The 18,002-nt window shown below is 55.1% G+C and overlaps 2 protein-coding genes across 3 annotated transcripts; one reads left to right on the forward strand and one right to left on the reverse strand.

Moving 5' to 3' along the window:
• Positions 1–711: 711 nt before the first annotated feature.
• BAD (BCL2 associated agonist of cell death) lies at positions 712–12,239 on the reverse strand. 2 transcript variants are annotated; one of them, XM_065937626.1, is made up of 4 exons: positions 12,149–12,239; positions 11,673–11,867; positions 1,782–1,972; positions 712–1,218 (listed from the first exon to the last, which is right to left on the reverse strand). In XM_065937626.1, exons 2-4 carry the CDS (start codon positions 11,857–11,859, stop codon positions 1,093–1,095), a joined length of 504 nt encoding a protein of 167 aa, XP_065793698.1. In that variant the 5' UTR covers positions 11,860–11,867; positions 12,149–12,239; the 3' UTR covers positions 712–1,092. The 2 variants fall into 2 exon arrangements, with proteins under 2 accessions (XP_065793698.1, XP_065793699.1); XM_065937627.1 differs by lacking the exon at positions 12,149–12,239 and adding an exon at positions 11,984–12,138.
• Positions 12,240–12,355: 116 nt separating this feature from the next.
• GPR137 (G protein-coupled receptor 137) lies at positions 12,356–16,738 on the forward strand. The gene is made up of 8 exons (XM_065937628.1): positions 12,356–12,860; positions 13,957–14,335; positions 14,419–14,468; positions 15,170–15,395; positions 15,508–15,657; positions 15,783–15,911; positions 16,022–16,137; positions 16,433–16,738. The coding sequence occupies exons 2-8, from the start codon at positions 13,979–13,981 to the stop codon at positions 16,590–16,592; spliced, it is 1,188 nt and encodes a 395-aa protein (XP_065793700.1). The 5' UTR covers positions 12,356–12,860; positions 13,957–13,978; the 3' UTR covers positions 16,593–16,738.
• Positions 16,739–18,002: the final 1,264 nt, after the last annotated feature.

Consider the following 18,002-nt stretch of genomic DNA (forward strand, 5'->3'; position numbering starts at 1 on the left):
CCCTGACTTTCCTCTGCTGGAGGGAGCCGCCTTCACCCCTGGTTCCAGGTCCCTGTTAGAGCACTGCGCTGGCCTTAACTCCTGGCTGAGAGGCTGCCTCTCCCCTCGCCAGGAAGTTAGGAATAACAGGGGGCTGTGGCACAATCCAGATCTGTGCACCTAGTATAAAGCGCTGGCTAGTCTGTAGGGGGCGCCAATAAATCTTTCTGGAATTGAGCTCTCAGCTCGGCTCCCAGGGCCTGGTGAAGCTTCTCTGGTTCCCTAGCGATCCCTCTACTCACAGCCCTGGGCCAAGCCTTCCGTCCCCTCCCCCGCCCGATGCGTGTACTGCCAGTTCCCTGAGGAGCGCTGGCCCCAGGCCGGCCACACAGTAGCTGCTCAAAAAGACTGACCCAAATAGGAGCAAATGACCCTCCCTGGGGGACGGCGGCACGGTTTGCAGTGCGTGGAATTCCAGCGGCCAGCCGGCCTGCAGTTCTCAATTACCATATTAGAGATAAGGACCTGGATGTCCCCGAAGCCCGATCGCGCTGCGCCTCCCGGAGTCCAGGCGGCCGTAGCTCCGCTCGCCGCCTCAATGCCTCCCTGATGTCGGCCGCAAAAGCCTCAGTTTCCCTCATATGTAAAGCGGGGACATCTTTTGAAACTCTTGTCAGTGCTAGCGCTCTCTCCGCCCGAGAAGCCCCAGGCGACAGACAGAGGAGACTCCGCGACACAGACGTGGGGTTTATTAGCATCTTAGTATCGGGCGTAGGTCCGCAGCGTTACCGCGAAGGAAAAGGTTCCGTCGAAGTTAGGGTTAATCTCGGCTCGCAACTGGCGCAGGCGCCTGGGGCGGCCCAGCGCCGGGGGCGGGGTCACGGGGCGGCTTCCGGCAGGTAAGGGCAGAAAAACTTCCAACTTACGATGGGGGCTGAGCCCCTCCGTGGTCCTCGCACACACCGGAAGGGGATCGGGCTCTGGGTCAGACCTCAGTCTTCCGAAAGGAACGAAACCGAGCCTCCTTTTACAAAAAGCCTGCAGAAAAACTTCCGCCCGCTCCCAAGATGGCCACCAGCAGCGGCTGGGAGAGTCGGGATGCGGGGCGGAAGGTCATTGGGAGGGGGCGGAGCCTCCTCTCCCCAAGTTCCGGCTCAACCAGGACTGGAGGAAGCGCGTCCAGCTGGGGCTTTGTCGCATCTGCGTCGCCGTGCCCGCGCTCTTCGGGCGAGGAAGCCCCTTCAGGGTGGGAAGAAGAAAGGGTAGAATGAATTAGATTATTCTGGCAGCCCGAATCAAGGCCCCTCCGCTTATGAAATCCCACCACCACGTGAGATCCCGGAGACAAAAGACCGTAGATCCTAACAGGCCTTGTACCGAGAGGTCTCCTGACTACTAAGCATGGTCCCTCCATGTTGCGGGCAGAAAGAGAGAACGCCTGGGATTCTGTAAGCGCCAGAGCCGGAGACTTAGCACGTGGAAGATGGGACCATAATTTGAAAATGAAAGAAGTGGTTCGGAAATTGAGGCCAAGAACCCAGATATCCGAAAGGGGTCGGCTAGGAGCACAAATGCCTCGCGCTCCGGGGATTTGGGGAACCCAGGAGCCTTGGCCTGCTGGAGCAGGGTCAGATCCCCGAATACCCTGGAACTCGGCAAGGGTTTGGCTGGAGTTCCAAAAGGAGCCAAGGAGCCCCGAAACGGAAATTCCGACGTGCACTGGAACAGCCCAGTGGGAGGAGGTCCGGGAGCACAGGTCCCGGTGTGGCCCGGGACTGCGGGGCACTTCAGCCGGCCCTCACCTTGAAGGAGACGTGAAACTCGTCGCTCATCCTTCGGAGCTCGCGGCCATATCGCTGTGCAGCCCAGAGGTTGGGGGGCGCCGAACGCGAGCGTCCCCTGAAGGGGCCGAGATCCTCCTCCTCCGTCCCTTCATCCTCTGACCCCGCGGGGTAGGAGCTGTGACGACTCCGGGTCTCCACAGCCCCAGTGCCTGCAGAGAAGATCATACGGTGGGGATGACGTGAATCTCACCTCCTCTCGCATCTCCAGCCCTGCAGCAGTGTTAGTGAAGTTTCGAATTAACTTCTCATTAATCCCACGAATCTTAATTGATCCCCAATAATGGGCTAGACCCTTTGGCTCAGATGGTAAAGAATCTGGGTTCGATCCGTGGGTGGGGAAGATCCACTGGAGAAGGGAAAGGCTACCCACTCCAGGATTCTTGCCTGGAGAATCCTACGGACAGAGGAGCCTGGCGGGCTACAGTCCTGTGGGGTTGCAGAGTCACTTTCAACAGACCAGACCTTTCGTTTATAAAATGACTTAATCTCTGTGCTTGGTACAGAATAAGGGCATAAATAGTAGTTAGAGCTGTGGGTGTAAGTAAGATCCTGAGGCTTCCCAGCGATTCCCTGGGAGGTTAACTCTTTCATCAGCTCTAGTCCCCTGCAGAGGAAATCAGTCTCCTGGTTGAGGAGGTACCCCAACCAAGCCAGACAGGGTTGAACCCCACCTCCGCAGGTGACCAGCTGGGGCCCATTTGTTTCACTGTTGTGACCTACAGGAGACCTAGGAACCCTTTGAGAACAAGAACCTGTCAGCATATCTGTACCTCCCACAGCACCCACTTTGAACAAACTGTCCAAAAAGTTCTGTTGACTTTTTATGGTAACACTTATGGAGCACTTACTAGGTCCTGGGCATTACCACATTATCCTCCTAAACATGCCAAGAGGTAAGTATTAATATTGCTTCCATGGTGCAGATGAAAAGACAGGCTTGGAGAGGTTAAGACTTGCCCTGGGTGACATAGCTGCGAAGCTTTGAGGTCTGAAGCCCCTACAGGTTTGTTGGAATCCAGAGTCCAGTGATAATCCATTGAGCTATACATCTTTGTCCAGCCACCCTTCAACTCCCTGAGCCTGTGTCTTCACCTCTTTATGGGGATAAACCTAGTTCTTAATGCCAGTGACTGCCTCACATAAAGAGCGTGAAAGTCCTTTGTAAGCTGAAAGTGTGTGATGGATCCTTATTCAAAGAGGTGTGTCCTGAGTTTGTCTGCCTTTTGCACGTGTTCCATCCCCCAAATTCCTGTCAACCCCACCCTCGTACCCAGACCAACAAAGACCTAGAACACTCCCAGGAGCATAAATCCAGAGCTGGATTGAAAGACATTGAAAGATGGAACAAGTGCAGGGGAACAGCATCCACAGCAAGGTATGACTGTCAGGGAGGCATTCTAGAGAAAGTATGATCTAGGCCAGGTCTCGAAGCCAGGGGTAAACTGTCTCATCCTCTCCCGAAGGCCTGTGGGCCAGCTCCAGGGCCGGGGCCTCCAAGGGTCCCAGCTCCAAACATAGGGCTGGGAAAGCCAAGAAAAGAAGAGGGGGCTGGATCCAGAAAGGCCTAGGCCAAGAGGGTGGCTGGGATTCCTAAACTTCACCAAAGCCTGGGCTCAGGTAGGCAGGGACACCATAAAGCCTTTGAGCAACGATATGGCAGTGGGTAACAGGCAGCTAAATCAACTGTCCAGATTGGGGCTGGGTGGGGCTAAGGAGTTGAGGGCAGCAAGAGCCCTGATGAGAACAGGCCTGTCTGCAGAGGACTCTCCGGTTCCATGGGCATCAGGACAGAAGTTCCCACCTCCACCACGTTCCTGCTTTGTGACCTTGGGCCTTTTTCTTTTTAATCCCTTGGGGCCTCAGTGGTGTCCTCTGAAATGGGGGCACCCCCCAGGAGCCCCATGAGGACAGATGACCCAGAGAAAGAACCCTGTTGTGCCTTTTTCATGTCCTGAAGCCTCCCATCTGCCCAGTGAGACAGAGGCCGAGTTTTCCCTATTTTACACATGAGGAAATAGAAGCACGAGAGGTTAGGAACTTGCCCAGGGTCACAGCTGGCACAGCCTGCTTGGTCGCTTAAATGCTCAGGAACTATCAGCTATTATTCTACTTTACTAGCACTAAGAACCCACACGACCTCCACACTTGACAGATGCAGGGCCCAATGGTCAGAAGGCAAGTGACTAGTAGGTAGGCACTTGGTCTGGGCCCTGCCCTCTTGCCTGGGAATCAGAACAAGCAGAACAGCAGCACTCCCGGTGGCAGGCTGGCAGTATGCTTCCTGTATATTAATTCCTTATGTCCTCACCACGTCTCCTGAGGAAGGTTACTCACTGTCCCCATTTTACAGAGGAGAAAACTAAGGCACAGTAAGTAACTTGCCCAAAGTCACACAGCTAGTCAGTGACAGATTCCAGCCCAACCAGTCTGCCTTCTGGGTCTGTGTATTTAACTCTCAGACCCCGGCTCCCTTCGGCAGCACCATGGGCCTAATGTGACTGCCAGTCCTACCAGGAGCCTACCCATGGGGTGGGGATTTTTACTGAAGCCATGAATTAAGCAACGACAAGCCAGCCATTGTCAAAATGACACTCAAATGTGTAAACTGAACATTTAAGTGTCCTATTTACTAGGGAAAAAATCAATGCTTTTCTGTGAACTCCCTGGGGGAGCAGACATGCCTATCCACTCCATCCATCCAACCTTCAATCAGCGGTCACTCCTTCATGCCCCTAGATAGTGCAGAGGTGTCCTCTCCCAGTCTTGGGAAGGAAAGGAGGAAGGAGGAGGCGTGGTTTCTGTGGCCTCTGGTTGTGAGCACAGGTGGGTGCCCAGGCCTGTCCTCCCTGCCCATCCTTCCAGAGTGCCTGCCTGGGGCTGGGTGGGGAAGTGGGAGGGGCCTATGGCTGGAGGTGTCCGGAGCCCCAAGCTTTAAATTCTTTACTCACTGGCTTTCTGGGTAAGTGGGTGGGGCTGCACACATCCACATTCCCGCTCCTGTGAGCATCCTTGCACACTTCGTTAAAATAGTGCTGTTCCAGACAGCTGGTGGCAGTGAGGCTGAGCCATCAGGCAGGGTTGGGTTTGGATCTTGCTCCACCACGTGGGTGGCTCACATGTTGCTCAACTTCAGCAGGAGAGCAGCTCGGCGCTCCGCCTGAGTAGGCATGCGGCCTGTCCTGTCTCAGCCCAGGTTTCCTGTGTCCCCTAAAGCCATTTGGGGTAGGAAAGTCCCTTACTGGCATGTAGAGAACATACCCCTACCTTGCTCAGAGCTGAGAAAATCATTGAACACGCTAAAGCAGATGCTGGAAAATGTCTTCTGTAAAGGGTCAGAGAGGAAATATTTTGGGCATTGCAGGCCATGTAGTCTGTCACAACTACTTAACACTGGCCATGGCTTGAAAGAAGCCATAAACAATATACAAGTGCTTGTGCACTGCTGCGTTCCCCTAAAACTATATTTGGAACACTGAAATAAAATACTGTTCTTTGGAGTTTTGTCAACTGTTTAAAAGTGTCAAAAAAAAAAAAGTGTCAGAATCATTCTTAGCTCACAGGCTATACAACAAAGAGGGATTTAGCCTTTGGCTGTGGTTTGCCAACCTCTGCTCTAAACCCAACTATGTCTGTCCTCTGCCTAAAACCTTCAATGGCTCCCTGTTGCCTATGAGATAAACTTCAAACTCCTGGGCATGGCCTCCAGGGCCCTTATATTGTGGTTCCAGCCTGCACTCCCTTGTCTGCCGTCAGGGGGGCGTTGGTTACTCATGTCTCCCTATTCCCTCTAAGTGGATGGCAGTCCCCAGGTCTGCTCAGGTCCTGGGCCAACTCACTGCAACAACAACTGCAGTAATAGTAAGGACAGCAGACCCTCCCCTGTGCTAGGCCCTGTTTCTAAGCATGTTTCCTGTATGAATGCATCAGATTCTCATGACAACGCAATGAGGAACTACTTCTAGTCCCATTTTACTGGTATAAAAAAAAACGAGGCACCCAATATTTATGGCAGCACTATTTACAATAGCCAAGATATGGAAGCAACCTAAATGTCCAACAGAAGAAGGGATAAATAAAGAAGGTTTCCTTGGTGGCTCAGGTGGTAAAATATCTGCCTGGCAACACAGGAGACCTGGGTTCGATCTCTGGGTCAGGAAGATTCCTTGGAGAAGGAAATGGCAACCCACTCCAGTATTCTTGTCTGGAGAATTCCATGGACAAAGAAGATGCGGTATATATAAACAATGAAATACTACTCAGCCATTTAAAAAAAAATTGAAATAATGCCATTTGCAGCAACAAGGATGGGCCTAGAGATTATCACACTAAGTGAAGTAAGTCAGACAAAAATATGGAATCTAAAAAATGATACAGGGAAAATAAAAAAATGATACAGGAGACTTCCCTGGTGGTCCAGTGGTTAAAATTCCATGCATTCAATGCAGGGGGCGTAGGTTTGATCCATAGTGGGGGAACTAAGATCCCATAGGCCCCCTTGTGTGGCCAAAAACAAAACAAAACAAGACAAACAAAAAGTGATACAAATCAACTTATTTACAAAATAGAAATAGACTCACAGACATAGAAAACAAACTGTCTCCTGGTGCTGCCAAAAACAAAACAAGACAAACAAAAAATGATACAAATGAGCTTACTTATAAAACAGAAATAGACTCAGACATAGAAAACAAATTTATGATTACCACAGGGGAAAAAAGGGGAGTGGGGGTGGGGAGGATTAATTAGGGCTTTGGAATTTCTTTTTTTTTTTTTTTTGGCAGAACTGCATGGCTTATGAGATCTCAGTTCCCCAACCAGGGACTGAACGTAGGCCATGTCAGTGAAAGCGCTAAGTCCTAACCACTGGACCACCACGGAATTCCCAGGACTTTCGGATTGATAGGTACACGCAGATGACACCACCCGTATGGCAGAAAGTGAAGAAGAGCTAAAGAGCCTCTTGATGAAAGTGAAAGAGAGTGAGAAAGTTGGCTTAAAGCTCAACATTCAGAAAACTAAGATCATGGCATCTGGTCCCATCACTTCATGGCAGATAGATGGGGAAAGAGTGGAAACTGGCTGACTTTATTTTTTGGGCTCCAAAATCACTGCAGATGGTGATTGCAGTCATGAAATTAAAAGATGCTTACTCCTTGGAAGAAAAGTTATGACCAACTTAGACAGCATATTGAAAAGCAGAGACATTACTTTGTCAACAAAGGTCCGTCTAGTCAAGGCTATGGTTTTTCCAGTGATCATGTATGGATGTGAAAGTTGGACTATAAAGAAAGCTGAGCGCTGAAGAATTGATGCTTCTGAACTGTGGTGTTGGAGAAGACTCTTGAGAGTTCCTTGAACTACAAGGAGATCCAACCAGTCCTTTCTAAAGGAGATCAGTCCTGGGTGTTCATTGGTAGGACTGATGTGGAAGCGGAAACTCCAATACTTTGGCCACCTGATGCGAAGAGCTGACTCATTTGAAAAGACCCTGATGCTGGGAAAGATTGAGGGCAGGAGGAGAAGGGGGTGACAGAGGATGAGATGGCTGGATGGCATCACCGACTCAATGGACATGGGTTTGGGTGGACTCTGGGAGATGGTGATGGACGGGGAGGCCTGGTGTGCTGTGGTTCATGGGGTTGCAAAGAGTCGGACACGACTGAGTAACTGAACTGAACTATATATAAAGTAGATAAACAACAAGGATTTACTGTGTAGCACTGGGAACTATATTGAATATCTTGTAATAACCTATTATGGAAAATAATCTGAAAGGGAATATATATATACGCATATATATATATAACTGACTCACTTTGTTGTACCCCTGAAACTAACATATCATTATAAATCAACTTGGAGAAGGTCATGGCAACCCCCTCCAGTATTCTTGCCTGGAGAATCCCATGGACAGAGGATTCTGGTGGGCTACAGTCCATAGGGTCACAAAGAGTCAGACAGGACTGAGCAACTAACACTTTTACTTTCACAAATCAACTATGGACTTCCCATAGTTACCACTGGGCACTAGCGGTAAAGAATCTGCCTGCAATGTGAGAGACCTGGGTTCAATCCCTGGATCGGGAAGATCCCCTGGAGAAGGGAATGGCAACCCGCTCCAGTATTCCTGCCTGGAAAATTCTATGAGCAGAGGAGCCTGGCGGACTACAGTCCAAGGGGCCACAAAGAGTCAGACATGTCTGAGCACATAAATCAACTATACTTCAATTAAAAAAAAAAAAAGCTGGATTTGAACCCTGCAGTCTAGCCCGGGGCCTGGCACTGGGCTGATTTACTCACCGCATGTCTCCATTCACGCACCAGCTGCTCCAGGCAGCCGGCTATGCACTGGACTGTCACAGCACACAAGGCGGCCAGGGGCCTGCCCTGGAGACACACACGGTTCACCGCAGCAGCGGCTTGGAGGCAGGGAACATGAAGAGTGACAGCACCCTGCCCCTGCAGAGAGGGGCAGCGGCCCTGTGGCTCTGGCAGGTTATGGGCACCTGCGGGTCTTTCAAGGAGAACCACTTGCTTTTTAGATGTCGAAAACTAAGTCCAAAGGAATCCAGGGCAGGTCTCTTGCATCCCTTGCAGGCCTTGTCATGGCTGGGCCTGGAGCTGGGGTAGGCATCCCCTTGGCTTATTGCTGCTTCAGTCCATTCTCCCTCTCTCCTCCCCAAATCTAGTTTCTTGGGCTGTGCCACCTTTCCCCCTTGGGGCCTCAGGTGCCCCCCACCCACAGGATGGGCCCCTAGTGGGTGCAGGAGGTTTTGCCACTCCTATTTCATTCACTCATAGCACAGAAATGGTCCTTTCCAGCTCCCTGCCTTGGCACCCCAGCTCTGATGATGCAGGGCTCCTCACACTTGGCCAGCTTACACTGGATACAAGCCAAGCCCTGCACCGCCTCCCTCCCTGGGCTGATACCAACACAGCCCTGGTTAAGGCCAACTCCCGGCCAGTTCCTACATGCACCTGGGTGGCCAGCATGGCTGGAGAAAAGCTCAGCTGTGCCACCTCTGTTGAAATTCATGGTCACAAGACCCAGTGGCCCCCCCCCCCCCGAGGTGCCCAGCACACCTTCTAACTCCATACTCTGGGCCAGACAACTACTTCAAACCTGCTCTTCCTTCTCTCGGCCTCAACCTCCACCCCTCTCCCCAACTTCACTCCTGGCTCAGCACCTGGCTTCCTTTCACTAAGAAATTGGAAGCATCCATGAGAGAACCATCTGCTGGTTCCCACGAGGTATCTCCTTGCCCTCCTCCACCCCTCCACTGCACTCAGCTGAGCTACCCCTGCCCTGAACACCAGACCACTCTCTCCTACTCAAGGACACCTCTCAGTAAGCTTCCTTTCTCCCCTGCATCCTCCAGTATTTTCCTCCTTCCTGGATTACCCCATCAACTTATAAACATGCTCTTTCGGGAATTCCTTGGCGGTTAAGACCCCACGCTTCCACTGCAGGGAGCATGGGTTCGATTCCTGGTCAGAGAATTAATTAACACCGTGCAAGCCACACGGTACACCCAAAAAAAAAAGAACCTCTTTTTTTCTTTTTCCTTTTTATCTTAAGTAATAAAACAATCCTTCCTTGACTCTCCTTGGGCCTTCAGGTGCCGCTGGCTCCTCTGCTCCTCTTTGCCAGAGCTCAGCTGCCAAGAGCGGGCTCTCCTTTCTACCTCCAATTCTCTTCCCATCATCCCTCTGCACTCTCCACCCAAGCTGCCCCGACCTTAAGTCCAGTCCAGCGCTCCACTCCCAGCCCTCCTCCAGTAGACCTCAAAGGAGCATCACCCAGTTCAACACTCCCCTCCCTAGCAGGTGGCTCCCTCCTTCTCAGACCCCAGTGCGGGCTTCTCCACTTCTGCTGCCCTCTGCAGCCTTGGAGCTCCAGACTCAGCCCAAGCTCTACCCTGTCTACACTGTCTCCCGGGGCCCACAGTACACTTCATCATCAATGGCCAACTCCCACATGTATCTATCCCTTCTAGAAATCTCCACCTGGATGCCCCAAAGGCACCTCTAACCTGACCTGGCCTGAGCAGGGCTCCTGATCTCACCCCACACCTTCTCAGTTCCACCTCAGTTAAGAGCACTCCATCCTTCCAGGTGCCCAGGTCATCCTCTTTGGGCCTCACACATTTGTCTATCAGCAAATCACACCAGCTCTACCTTCAAAAGAAACCCAGAATCTAGCTCTAATACTTACCACTTCCACCACCACCATGCTCACACCGGCTACCCTCCTCCCCTGTGGCATCACCCCTACCTTTGCCGGAGACCCATCTTCACCCAGGGGCCCTGGTGATTCTCTTGAGGTCCAAATCAGATCAAAGTCCTCCAGGTTTTCACTCAACCTGAAAGCCAGAGCCCTGACCCGGGCCTTCAAGGCGCCGCCCATCAGCCCCTCCCCTTCCCTGAACTCCTGAGTAGTCTCCGAGCCCCTCCCCTCACTGCCCTCAGGGTCTTTGCATTTGCCCTGCCCTCCACCTTGGTGAAGGAAATGGCAACCCACTGCAGTATTCTTGCCTGGAAGATTCCGTGGACAGAGGAGCCTGGAGGGCTACAGTCCATTGGGTAGCAAGAGTCAGACATGATTTAGCAACTAAACCACCACCACCAAGGCCCACCCTGACCACCTCAGTTCAAATCACTCCATCCAGCCCCCAGCACTCCGGATTCCAAAGAGAAAGTCAAGGGTATATCACCTAAGGCGTCACCTTCTGACGCACCGTATCACTGGTCTGTTTGTTTCTTTCTTTATGGCTTGTCTCTCCCTATCTTCTAGAATGTAGGAGACCCATAAGGGCAAGGGACAGCCAGGTACAGAGTGGAAAGCAGTTTCAAGCAGAAAAACTCCAAGTGCAAAAATCTCGAAGTTAAAGAAAACCTGTGGAGTTCAGTGTGACATACAGCAGGCTGGGGGGTGGGGTGGGGTCTTTTTTTTTTTCTTTTAATTTTTTTTTTATCCTTAATAACTGAATATCAACGTTTTTTCTTTCTTTTCTTTTTTTGACTGTAATCCCAGTTCCCTGACCAGGCATTGAACCCCAGGGTCCTGGGCAGTGAAAGCACTCAGTGTAACCACTGGACCATCAGGGAACTCCCTGGGGTAGGGGTATTAATAAGCCTTCCTGCTCCTGAAAATGGAAGGGTGTCACATCGGCAGCAGTTAAGGGACAGGAGTTTTGTTTTCAGAAGATTTCTGTGGTTGTTCCAGGTGCCAAGGCTTGTGCTGGGCACCCAGGTGGTAGGGACTACTAAGACATGGCCGCTTCCCTCCAGGGCCCATCCCTCCATCTCAGCTGGGTCTCCCTTGGTAGATATGGAGGACAGCTGATGCTTTCCCAGTCCCACACAGACCCGCTGCCTGGTAGGGCCGTCTGCCTCTTGGGATTACCTGGCCCTGCAATGTCAAGGACAGCCCTAGACATTGGGTGTGAGCCGTAGGGCGGGAAAGAACAGAGCCTGGGGCAAGGCAGCACAGAGTCTTCGAGCCCAAAGGAAATGCCGAGTGAGTGTCACCTTAGGCAAGTCATTTCCCCTTTCTGGTGGCCTCTCGGTGATTCTGTCCTGGTCCTATGCTAAGAGCTACATACTTGGAGCATTTACTGAACACCAGCTCTATAATTAAGTGCTTCTAAGGTATGTCTGTTAATCTTCCCCACAGCACTACCAGGGTGGTGATGAACTGCTGTTTTATAGAAGAGGAAACTGAGGTGCAGAGCAGTGAGGGACTTACTCAAAGCCCCCCCGAGTGTGGATGTGGCTGGGGTGCTGAGAGTTACTGGGCTGGAGGCAAGCTGGACAGGCAGGTGGTTGTTGGGGAGGGGGGTTGCCTACCTCCATGGTGGCTGCTGCCGGCCGGCTGCCCCTGCTGGTGACCAGCTTCCCCCAGGAGGCCTGGGGCTGTTAGCCAGTGCTTGCTGAGACCTGGGGGCCTGTCCCCTGTGGGGCTGGGGCCCAGGCCCCTATCTGCAGGGCTGGAGTCTTCCTGCTCACTCTGCTCAAACTCTGGGATCTGGAACATGCTCTGGGCTGCGGGGGGGCAAGATGGCAGGTAATTAGAGAACAGCTGGGGCTAAGGGTGGCTGGCAGGATTGGGGGCACAGATGTCCCTGGCTCCCTCTCCCAAGTCAGCACCCCAGGTTCACCCTGCCTCCCCGGCGCACATCTGTCCGTTGAGTCTGGCCCGGCAGGAAGCTCGACTTATCCACCCAGGATCTAAAACTCTCAGAGCCCTGCGGCTGGAGAGAAGCCTCAGGCCCCTACCCAGGCTTCGGCCAGACCCTCCCGCGGTAACGGCACACAGATCTCACCCCAAGCCCGATAAGGAGGCCCCTGACCCGGGCCAGCCGCCTCCCTCTAGCAAAAAGAGAGCCCGGCCCTAGTTGCCTAGGTAACGGAAACTGTCACCGACCCGGCCCAATCAGCTCTTGAAATGTCACTAGCTGGCCAGTAGGCGGGGCCACTCCCCGGGGCCCCGCCCACTGCCTTCCTCCTGAGTCCCTTCTACGTCTCCGGATGCTCAGCTCCCGACTTCCTTAGGCTTTGGGCGTTGTGGGAGCCGCTGAGGGATTCTCCGGGGTCCCCATTTGGGAGCCAGCTCCTGCTGACAAGTCCTTCAGCCCCTCTGGGACTTAATTCCCACCCCTGTAAAATGGGGATAATGACACCTCTTTCAGGAGTCAGTGATCCTTGTAAACTGGGCGGTGATTACTGTGGGTGAAAGCACTTCGCAAAGCCGTAATCGAAGCTCAGCCATCGGAGGCAACTGTTGTTGCTGTCGTCACTGCTCCATCCGAACCGGGTGACCGGCTAGGGAAGCACCCCTCCCTTCTCCCCGCGGTGGAACCTCGCATCGCCCGCGTCAGGGGCGCTACTCCCCGTGCCAACTCGGGGGCACTAGAGATAAGCGAGGGAGCCTCCACCCGGGGCGGGATGACTGTCCCGGCGCAGAAGGGAAAGGGGCCCCTCAGAGGGTGACAATAGGACGCGCGGAGGCCTCGCGCCTGCCAGACCGCAGGCCAGGTGAGCGGGAAACGCCGCCAGCCAGGGAATGGGCGGGAGGGCTCGCGCGGGACGCGGGGAGCCGGGTTAAGGCCCGGGGGCGGGGCCCGGAGGCCATCTTGGCTGAGGGCGGAAGTTTCCCTCAGAGACCGAGTGAAGGGAAGGCGTTACCGCCCCGGGTCGGCGGCACAATCTCGATTTGGGAATGGGGAAGAGAAGCATGGGAATCGCCAGCTTCCCATGGAAGCGAGGGCCGGTAGCTCCGGGCAATGCCCACACGGGCGCTGGCCGGATGCGGCGCAGCCGGAACGTCAAGGCCTCTCGCCTCCTCTAGTAACCCCTGGCGCCCGGCGGTGGCGCAAGTCGCACCAATTCTCGAACAGCTCCGCGCCGGGCGCGGCGCGGGCCTGCGTAGCCAGGACCAGACCCTGAGCAATTTGCTTTGCGAACGGCGGCCGCGCAGGCGCAGGAGGGGGCGGAGCAGCGGGAGCCCGGGAGCCGGGGAGCCGGAGTCCCGGGTCCCAGCGACCGGAGCCGGCTCCCCCAGCCGCGGCCTGAGGACCGGGCGTGGGCCTCCTCCCGCCCCCCCGCGGCTGGAGAGTGGACGCAGTGGGGGGTGGGGTGGGTCAGTGTCCGGAATCCCGAGGACGGAAGGCAGAGGCCCTCCCCATCCGGATTGTTGGAGGGGAGAGAGCCCTCCAGTTTGGGGAGGGGGAGAGCCAGACGTTGAGCGTCCCCAGCAGCAGCCGCTGCTCTGAATAGACTGGCGTTGGCCGGCTCTCCCCCTCCTGCCGGGACGACTACAGCGACCGAGGCCAGGGACCCCTCTCCTTCGGCCTCTGCACCTCCATCCCCCTATCCCCGGCTTTGAGGCTGGCCCGGAGAGGAGTACTCCCCACTTCCCCACCCGCCTCTGCCCTGGAGAGGAAGGGCTGTCTTTCCACACCCGGGAGTGAGGGATCCAGGTTGCCCGTGCCCCGCAAAGGCAAGGGGCCCTCTGTCTAGGGGGGGAGGGGTCAGCCAACCACCACTTCTTTCCGCCTGAGCACCGTACAACTCCCACCCCTCCGTATTTATTTCCCTGGCGCCCTGCCGGCCCCTCCATCTCTGTCTTCAGGGTTCAGGCCTCCCTCCCTGACATGGAGAGTAACCTGTCTGGCTTGGTGCCTGCTGCTGGGCTGGTACCTGCGCTGCCGCCCGCCGTGACCCTGGGGCTGACTGCGGCCTACACCACCCTGTACGCCCTGCTCTTCTTCTCCGTGTATGCCCAGCTCTGGCTGGTCCTCCTGTATGGGCACAAGCGTCTCAGCTATCAGACGGTGTTCCTGGCGCTCTGTCTGCTCTGGGCTGCCCTGCGTACCACCCTCTTTTCCTTCTACTTTCGAGACACACCCCGAGCCAACCATCTGGGGCCCCTGCCCTTTTGGCTTCTCTACTGCTGTCCTGTCTGCCTGCAGTTCTTCACACTGACGCTCATGAACCTCTACTTTGCTCAGGTAACCATGGTGATGGGTGGGGGTGGGCCCCTGGGGTAGCAAGCCCCAGGGCCCCAAAGAATAATGGGTCTCTCTGCCCCCAGGTGGTGTTCAAAGCCAAGGCAAAGCGTCGGCCAGAGATGAGCCGAGGCTTGTAAGTACTGGTGGGTTCAGTCAGGGGCAGGGAGAAGCCCAGTGTCCATTCCTTCCCCCCTGGTAGGGCTGAGGGGAGTACAACCCAGGAGGCTTGGGAAAGGCTTGGGAACATTAGGCATATGGTGCAGATGGCTCTGCAGAGGTGTTACATATGTGAAGCTCAACTATAATAAAAACCACTGAAATATGGTGAAGGGAGAGGATACCAATGTCATCCATGATGGAGGAAGAGCTGGAGGCTCCGGCCCTCGGAAGCTCCAAAGGGCACTTCTGGGTGACCTTGGGCAGTGATAACTCCTGTCCTTTGTACAACATCTCGCAGTTTATTAAGAGCTTTCACAGACATCTTTAATTTTTACAACTTACCTTCGAAGTTGATGTGTCCCCGTTTGAGAGATGAAGACACTGAGGCCCAGCAAGGTTAAGGAACATGTTCAAGGTCGCACACCCGGCAGGAGGTAGAGCCAGGGCTTAAACCCAGATTTCTGACTCCCAGGCCAGGGCTCTTTCTGCTGTACCACAGATGTTAGTCATCTTCTGGCCTCTTTAGCCTCAGTTACCTCATCTGTAAACCTGGAGGAGTGGGGCTCAGACTGGGTGGCCTGAGGTTCTGACTGACACCCCGGTCTCCTGGGAAGGGTTGGGTAGTTGGGGAGTGGCAAGGGTGGTCGCCTGGGCTGACTCTGCTGTGGGCCGCAGGCTGGCTGTCCGAGGGGCCTTCGTGGGGGCCTCGCTGCTCTTTCTGCTGGTGAATGTGCTGTGCGCGGTGCTGTCCCGCCGGCGCCGGGCACAGCCCTGGGCCCTCCTGCTGGTGCGCGTCCTGGTGAGCGACTCCCTGTTTGTTATCTGCGCACTCTCTCTTGCCGCCTGCCTCTGCCTTGTGGCCCGGCGGGCCCCTTCCACCAGCATCTACCTGGAGGCCAAGGTAGGGCCACAAGCGCTGCCGCCTGGGTGTCTTTGGGTGTTTGGGGTCTTCAGAGTAGAGACAAAGCTGGAACCTCCCCTCCCTAAGGGTCCCCTGTTGTCGTCTGTGCCAGGGGACCAGTGTGTGCCAGGCAGCTGCAATGGGTGGCGCCATGGTCCTGCTCTATGCCAGCCGGGCCTGCTACAACCTGGCGGCCCTGGCCTTGGCCCCGCGGAGCCGGCTGGACACCTTCGATTACGACTGGTACAACGTCTCTGATCAGGTGGGCATTGGACACATCTGCCCCCTCCCCAGTAGCTGTGGCTCCTGGCCCCCAGCTAGCCTGGGTCCTGTCCGGGGGCCCCATTGGCACGACTGCAGATTGGCACAGCCCCTGCCTCCCCACAGGCGGACCTGGTGAATGACCTGGGAAATAAAGGCTACCTGGTGTTTGGCCTCATCCTCTTTGTGTGGGAGCTGCTGCCCACCACCCTACTGGTGGGCTTCTTCCGGGTGCATCGGCCCCCACAGGACCTGGTGAGGGCCAGTGGAGAGGGGCGGCACTGGCGGTCCCTGGGCTGGGTTCTGGGGGTGTGGGAGGCTAGTGGGGGGCAGAGGGAAGCATCAATGGTGACTCCCTTCCCTAGAGCACCAGCCGCATCCTCAACGGGCAGGTCTTTGGCTCGCGTTCCTACTTCTTCGACCGGGCACACTGCGAGGATGAGGGCTGCTCTTGGGAGCATAGCCGGGGCGAGAGCACCAGGTAGGAATCCCGGCCCCACCCGAGGACCTGGGGGCTCCCAGGTTGCTCCATCAAGCCATGGGGACCTAGAGCTGGGTCTTGCCACCCACCCCTGCCCGTGCCATGGTGTATACTAGGTGAGGTCCCCTCTGGTTTGCTGTTGCTAAAGTCCCCACCTAACCCCTCAAGATGCAGTTTGCCATAGTCAGAGAATTCTGGGTCACTGAGCTCTGTTCTCAGTCTCTCTCCTCCCCCAACTCTTGTGACTGTGGTCCTAGTGACTGCTGGGGGGCTGACCCTCTTTCTCTGCCTGCAGCATGTCAGGTAGCCTAGGCTCCAGCAGCTGGTATGGCACCATCGGGCGGGAACCAGGCTGGTGTGGAGGCAGCCAGACTCGGACCACGCCCCTGCTCTTCTCCCAGGTTCTGGGACCAGGTGGCCACCACCACAGTCTCTACTCCACCCCACAGACGTGATCCCCTTCATCTCCCCGCAGAACACCCAGCCCCCAGCCCCTCCCACCCCAGACCCCTGTGCCAAGTTCATCTGCTGCTTCTTGCCCAGGATCCTGGGGGCTGTAGCTTCCCCAGGCCGGCTCCTTGCTACTCCTGTTGCAGTGAGCTTGTGCTGTCCCCTAGGATGGGGTGGCATGGCCCTGGCTGCCAGATGCTCACGGCGCCCTGGCATGACCCGCCACCTCTGCTTCCACTCCGGAGTCAGCTACCTCTCCTGTGTCTGCCACTCAATAAACAGTGTCTGTGCCCCGAGTCCCTTCTCTGTCCGTCAGTTGTCTGCTTGTGTTTCTCACACCATCGTCCGCTTGGTCTAGTGTCCGATTGGACACTGGCCCTTGAAGGGGGCTACTGGGCTGGGCCGGGGTAATTTACCTCCCCTAAGGCTGGTGGGTAAAGAGAGGGATGAGCCTGCGTCCAAAGGAAAAAGAGAGACCAGAAGAACCCAGTCCCCGCTCCAGTCCCCTCCCTGCGTGAACAATTTCTACTCTTCAGGAACTGCTTCAAATGTCACCTCCTTTATGAACCCTGCCACTTCCAGGTCAGGGAACTGTGTCCCTCCACAACCCACCCCAGGTCCCTTGGCACTGTGACTGCATGGCTGTTATGCCTCTTTCCCTCAGTGGATCAGGGTTTCTAGAGACCCTGTTTCACTGTCTTTATGCCCAACCTGGCCTTCAGGTCCAGGAGTTAGTCCAGGACTGGTGGAGGAACAGCAGTGCCCATCTCCCTAGCCCGTGTGGATTTGGCCAGGCTGCCCCCACACAGTCTGCCTGGGGAGCCCCTTCCCTGACTGTCCCTGATAGTGCAGTCGCTGCCCTCTGTAATCACAGGCCTTACAGATCTGTCCTCTATCCCCTGGCCGGGAGTCATTTATCAGAGAATCATTTATCTCGCCCATATATCTAGCCATTTGGTCCAGTTCCTTGGACCTAGCACTGAGCCTGCCTTGAAACCCTTCACCTGGGACTGTCCTGAGCCCCAAGCCTCAGTACTTCCAGAGATGGGCCTCTGAGACTCAAGAGAAGCAGCTCAAAGCTGGACAATCACTTTCAGTTGAAAGGGAAATTGCTGACATTTGTAGGGCACTCAATTGTGAGTGCCAGGCTCTGTTTGGAACATTTACAGATACCAACCTCGTTAATCCTCAGCACAGCATCCTGAGGTGATAATTAGTCATCCCTTTTCTGTAAGTGGGGACTGGGAGGCCTGGAGAATCCGGTCACCAGTCTAGGCCCCCTACTGTTAGGGAGTGGTCAGCCCTAGAGCCCATACTTAAAACCACCCAAGTGAAGGCTGAGGACCCCAGAGGAGGGGAGGGTCTTTGGCAAGAAGAGAGTTGCTAAGAAGCAAGCAAGAAAAGAGGGGAGCTAA

Source organism: Muntiacus reevesi, chromosome 5 (assembly GCF_963930625.1).
Source record: "Muntiacus reevesi chromosome 5, mMunRee1.1, whole genome shotgun sequence".
In the NCBI taxonomy this organism is placed as follows: Eukaryota; Metazoa; Chordata; class Mammalia; order Artiodactyla; family Cervidae; genus Muntiacus; species Muntiacus reevesi.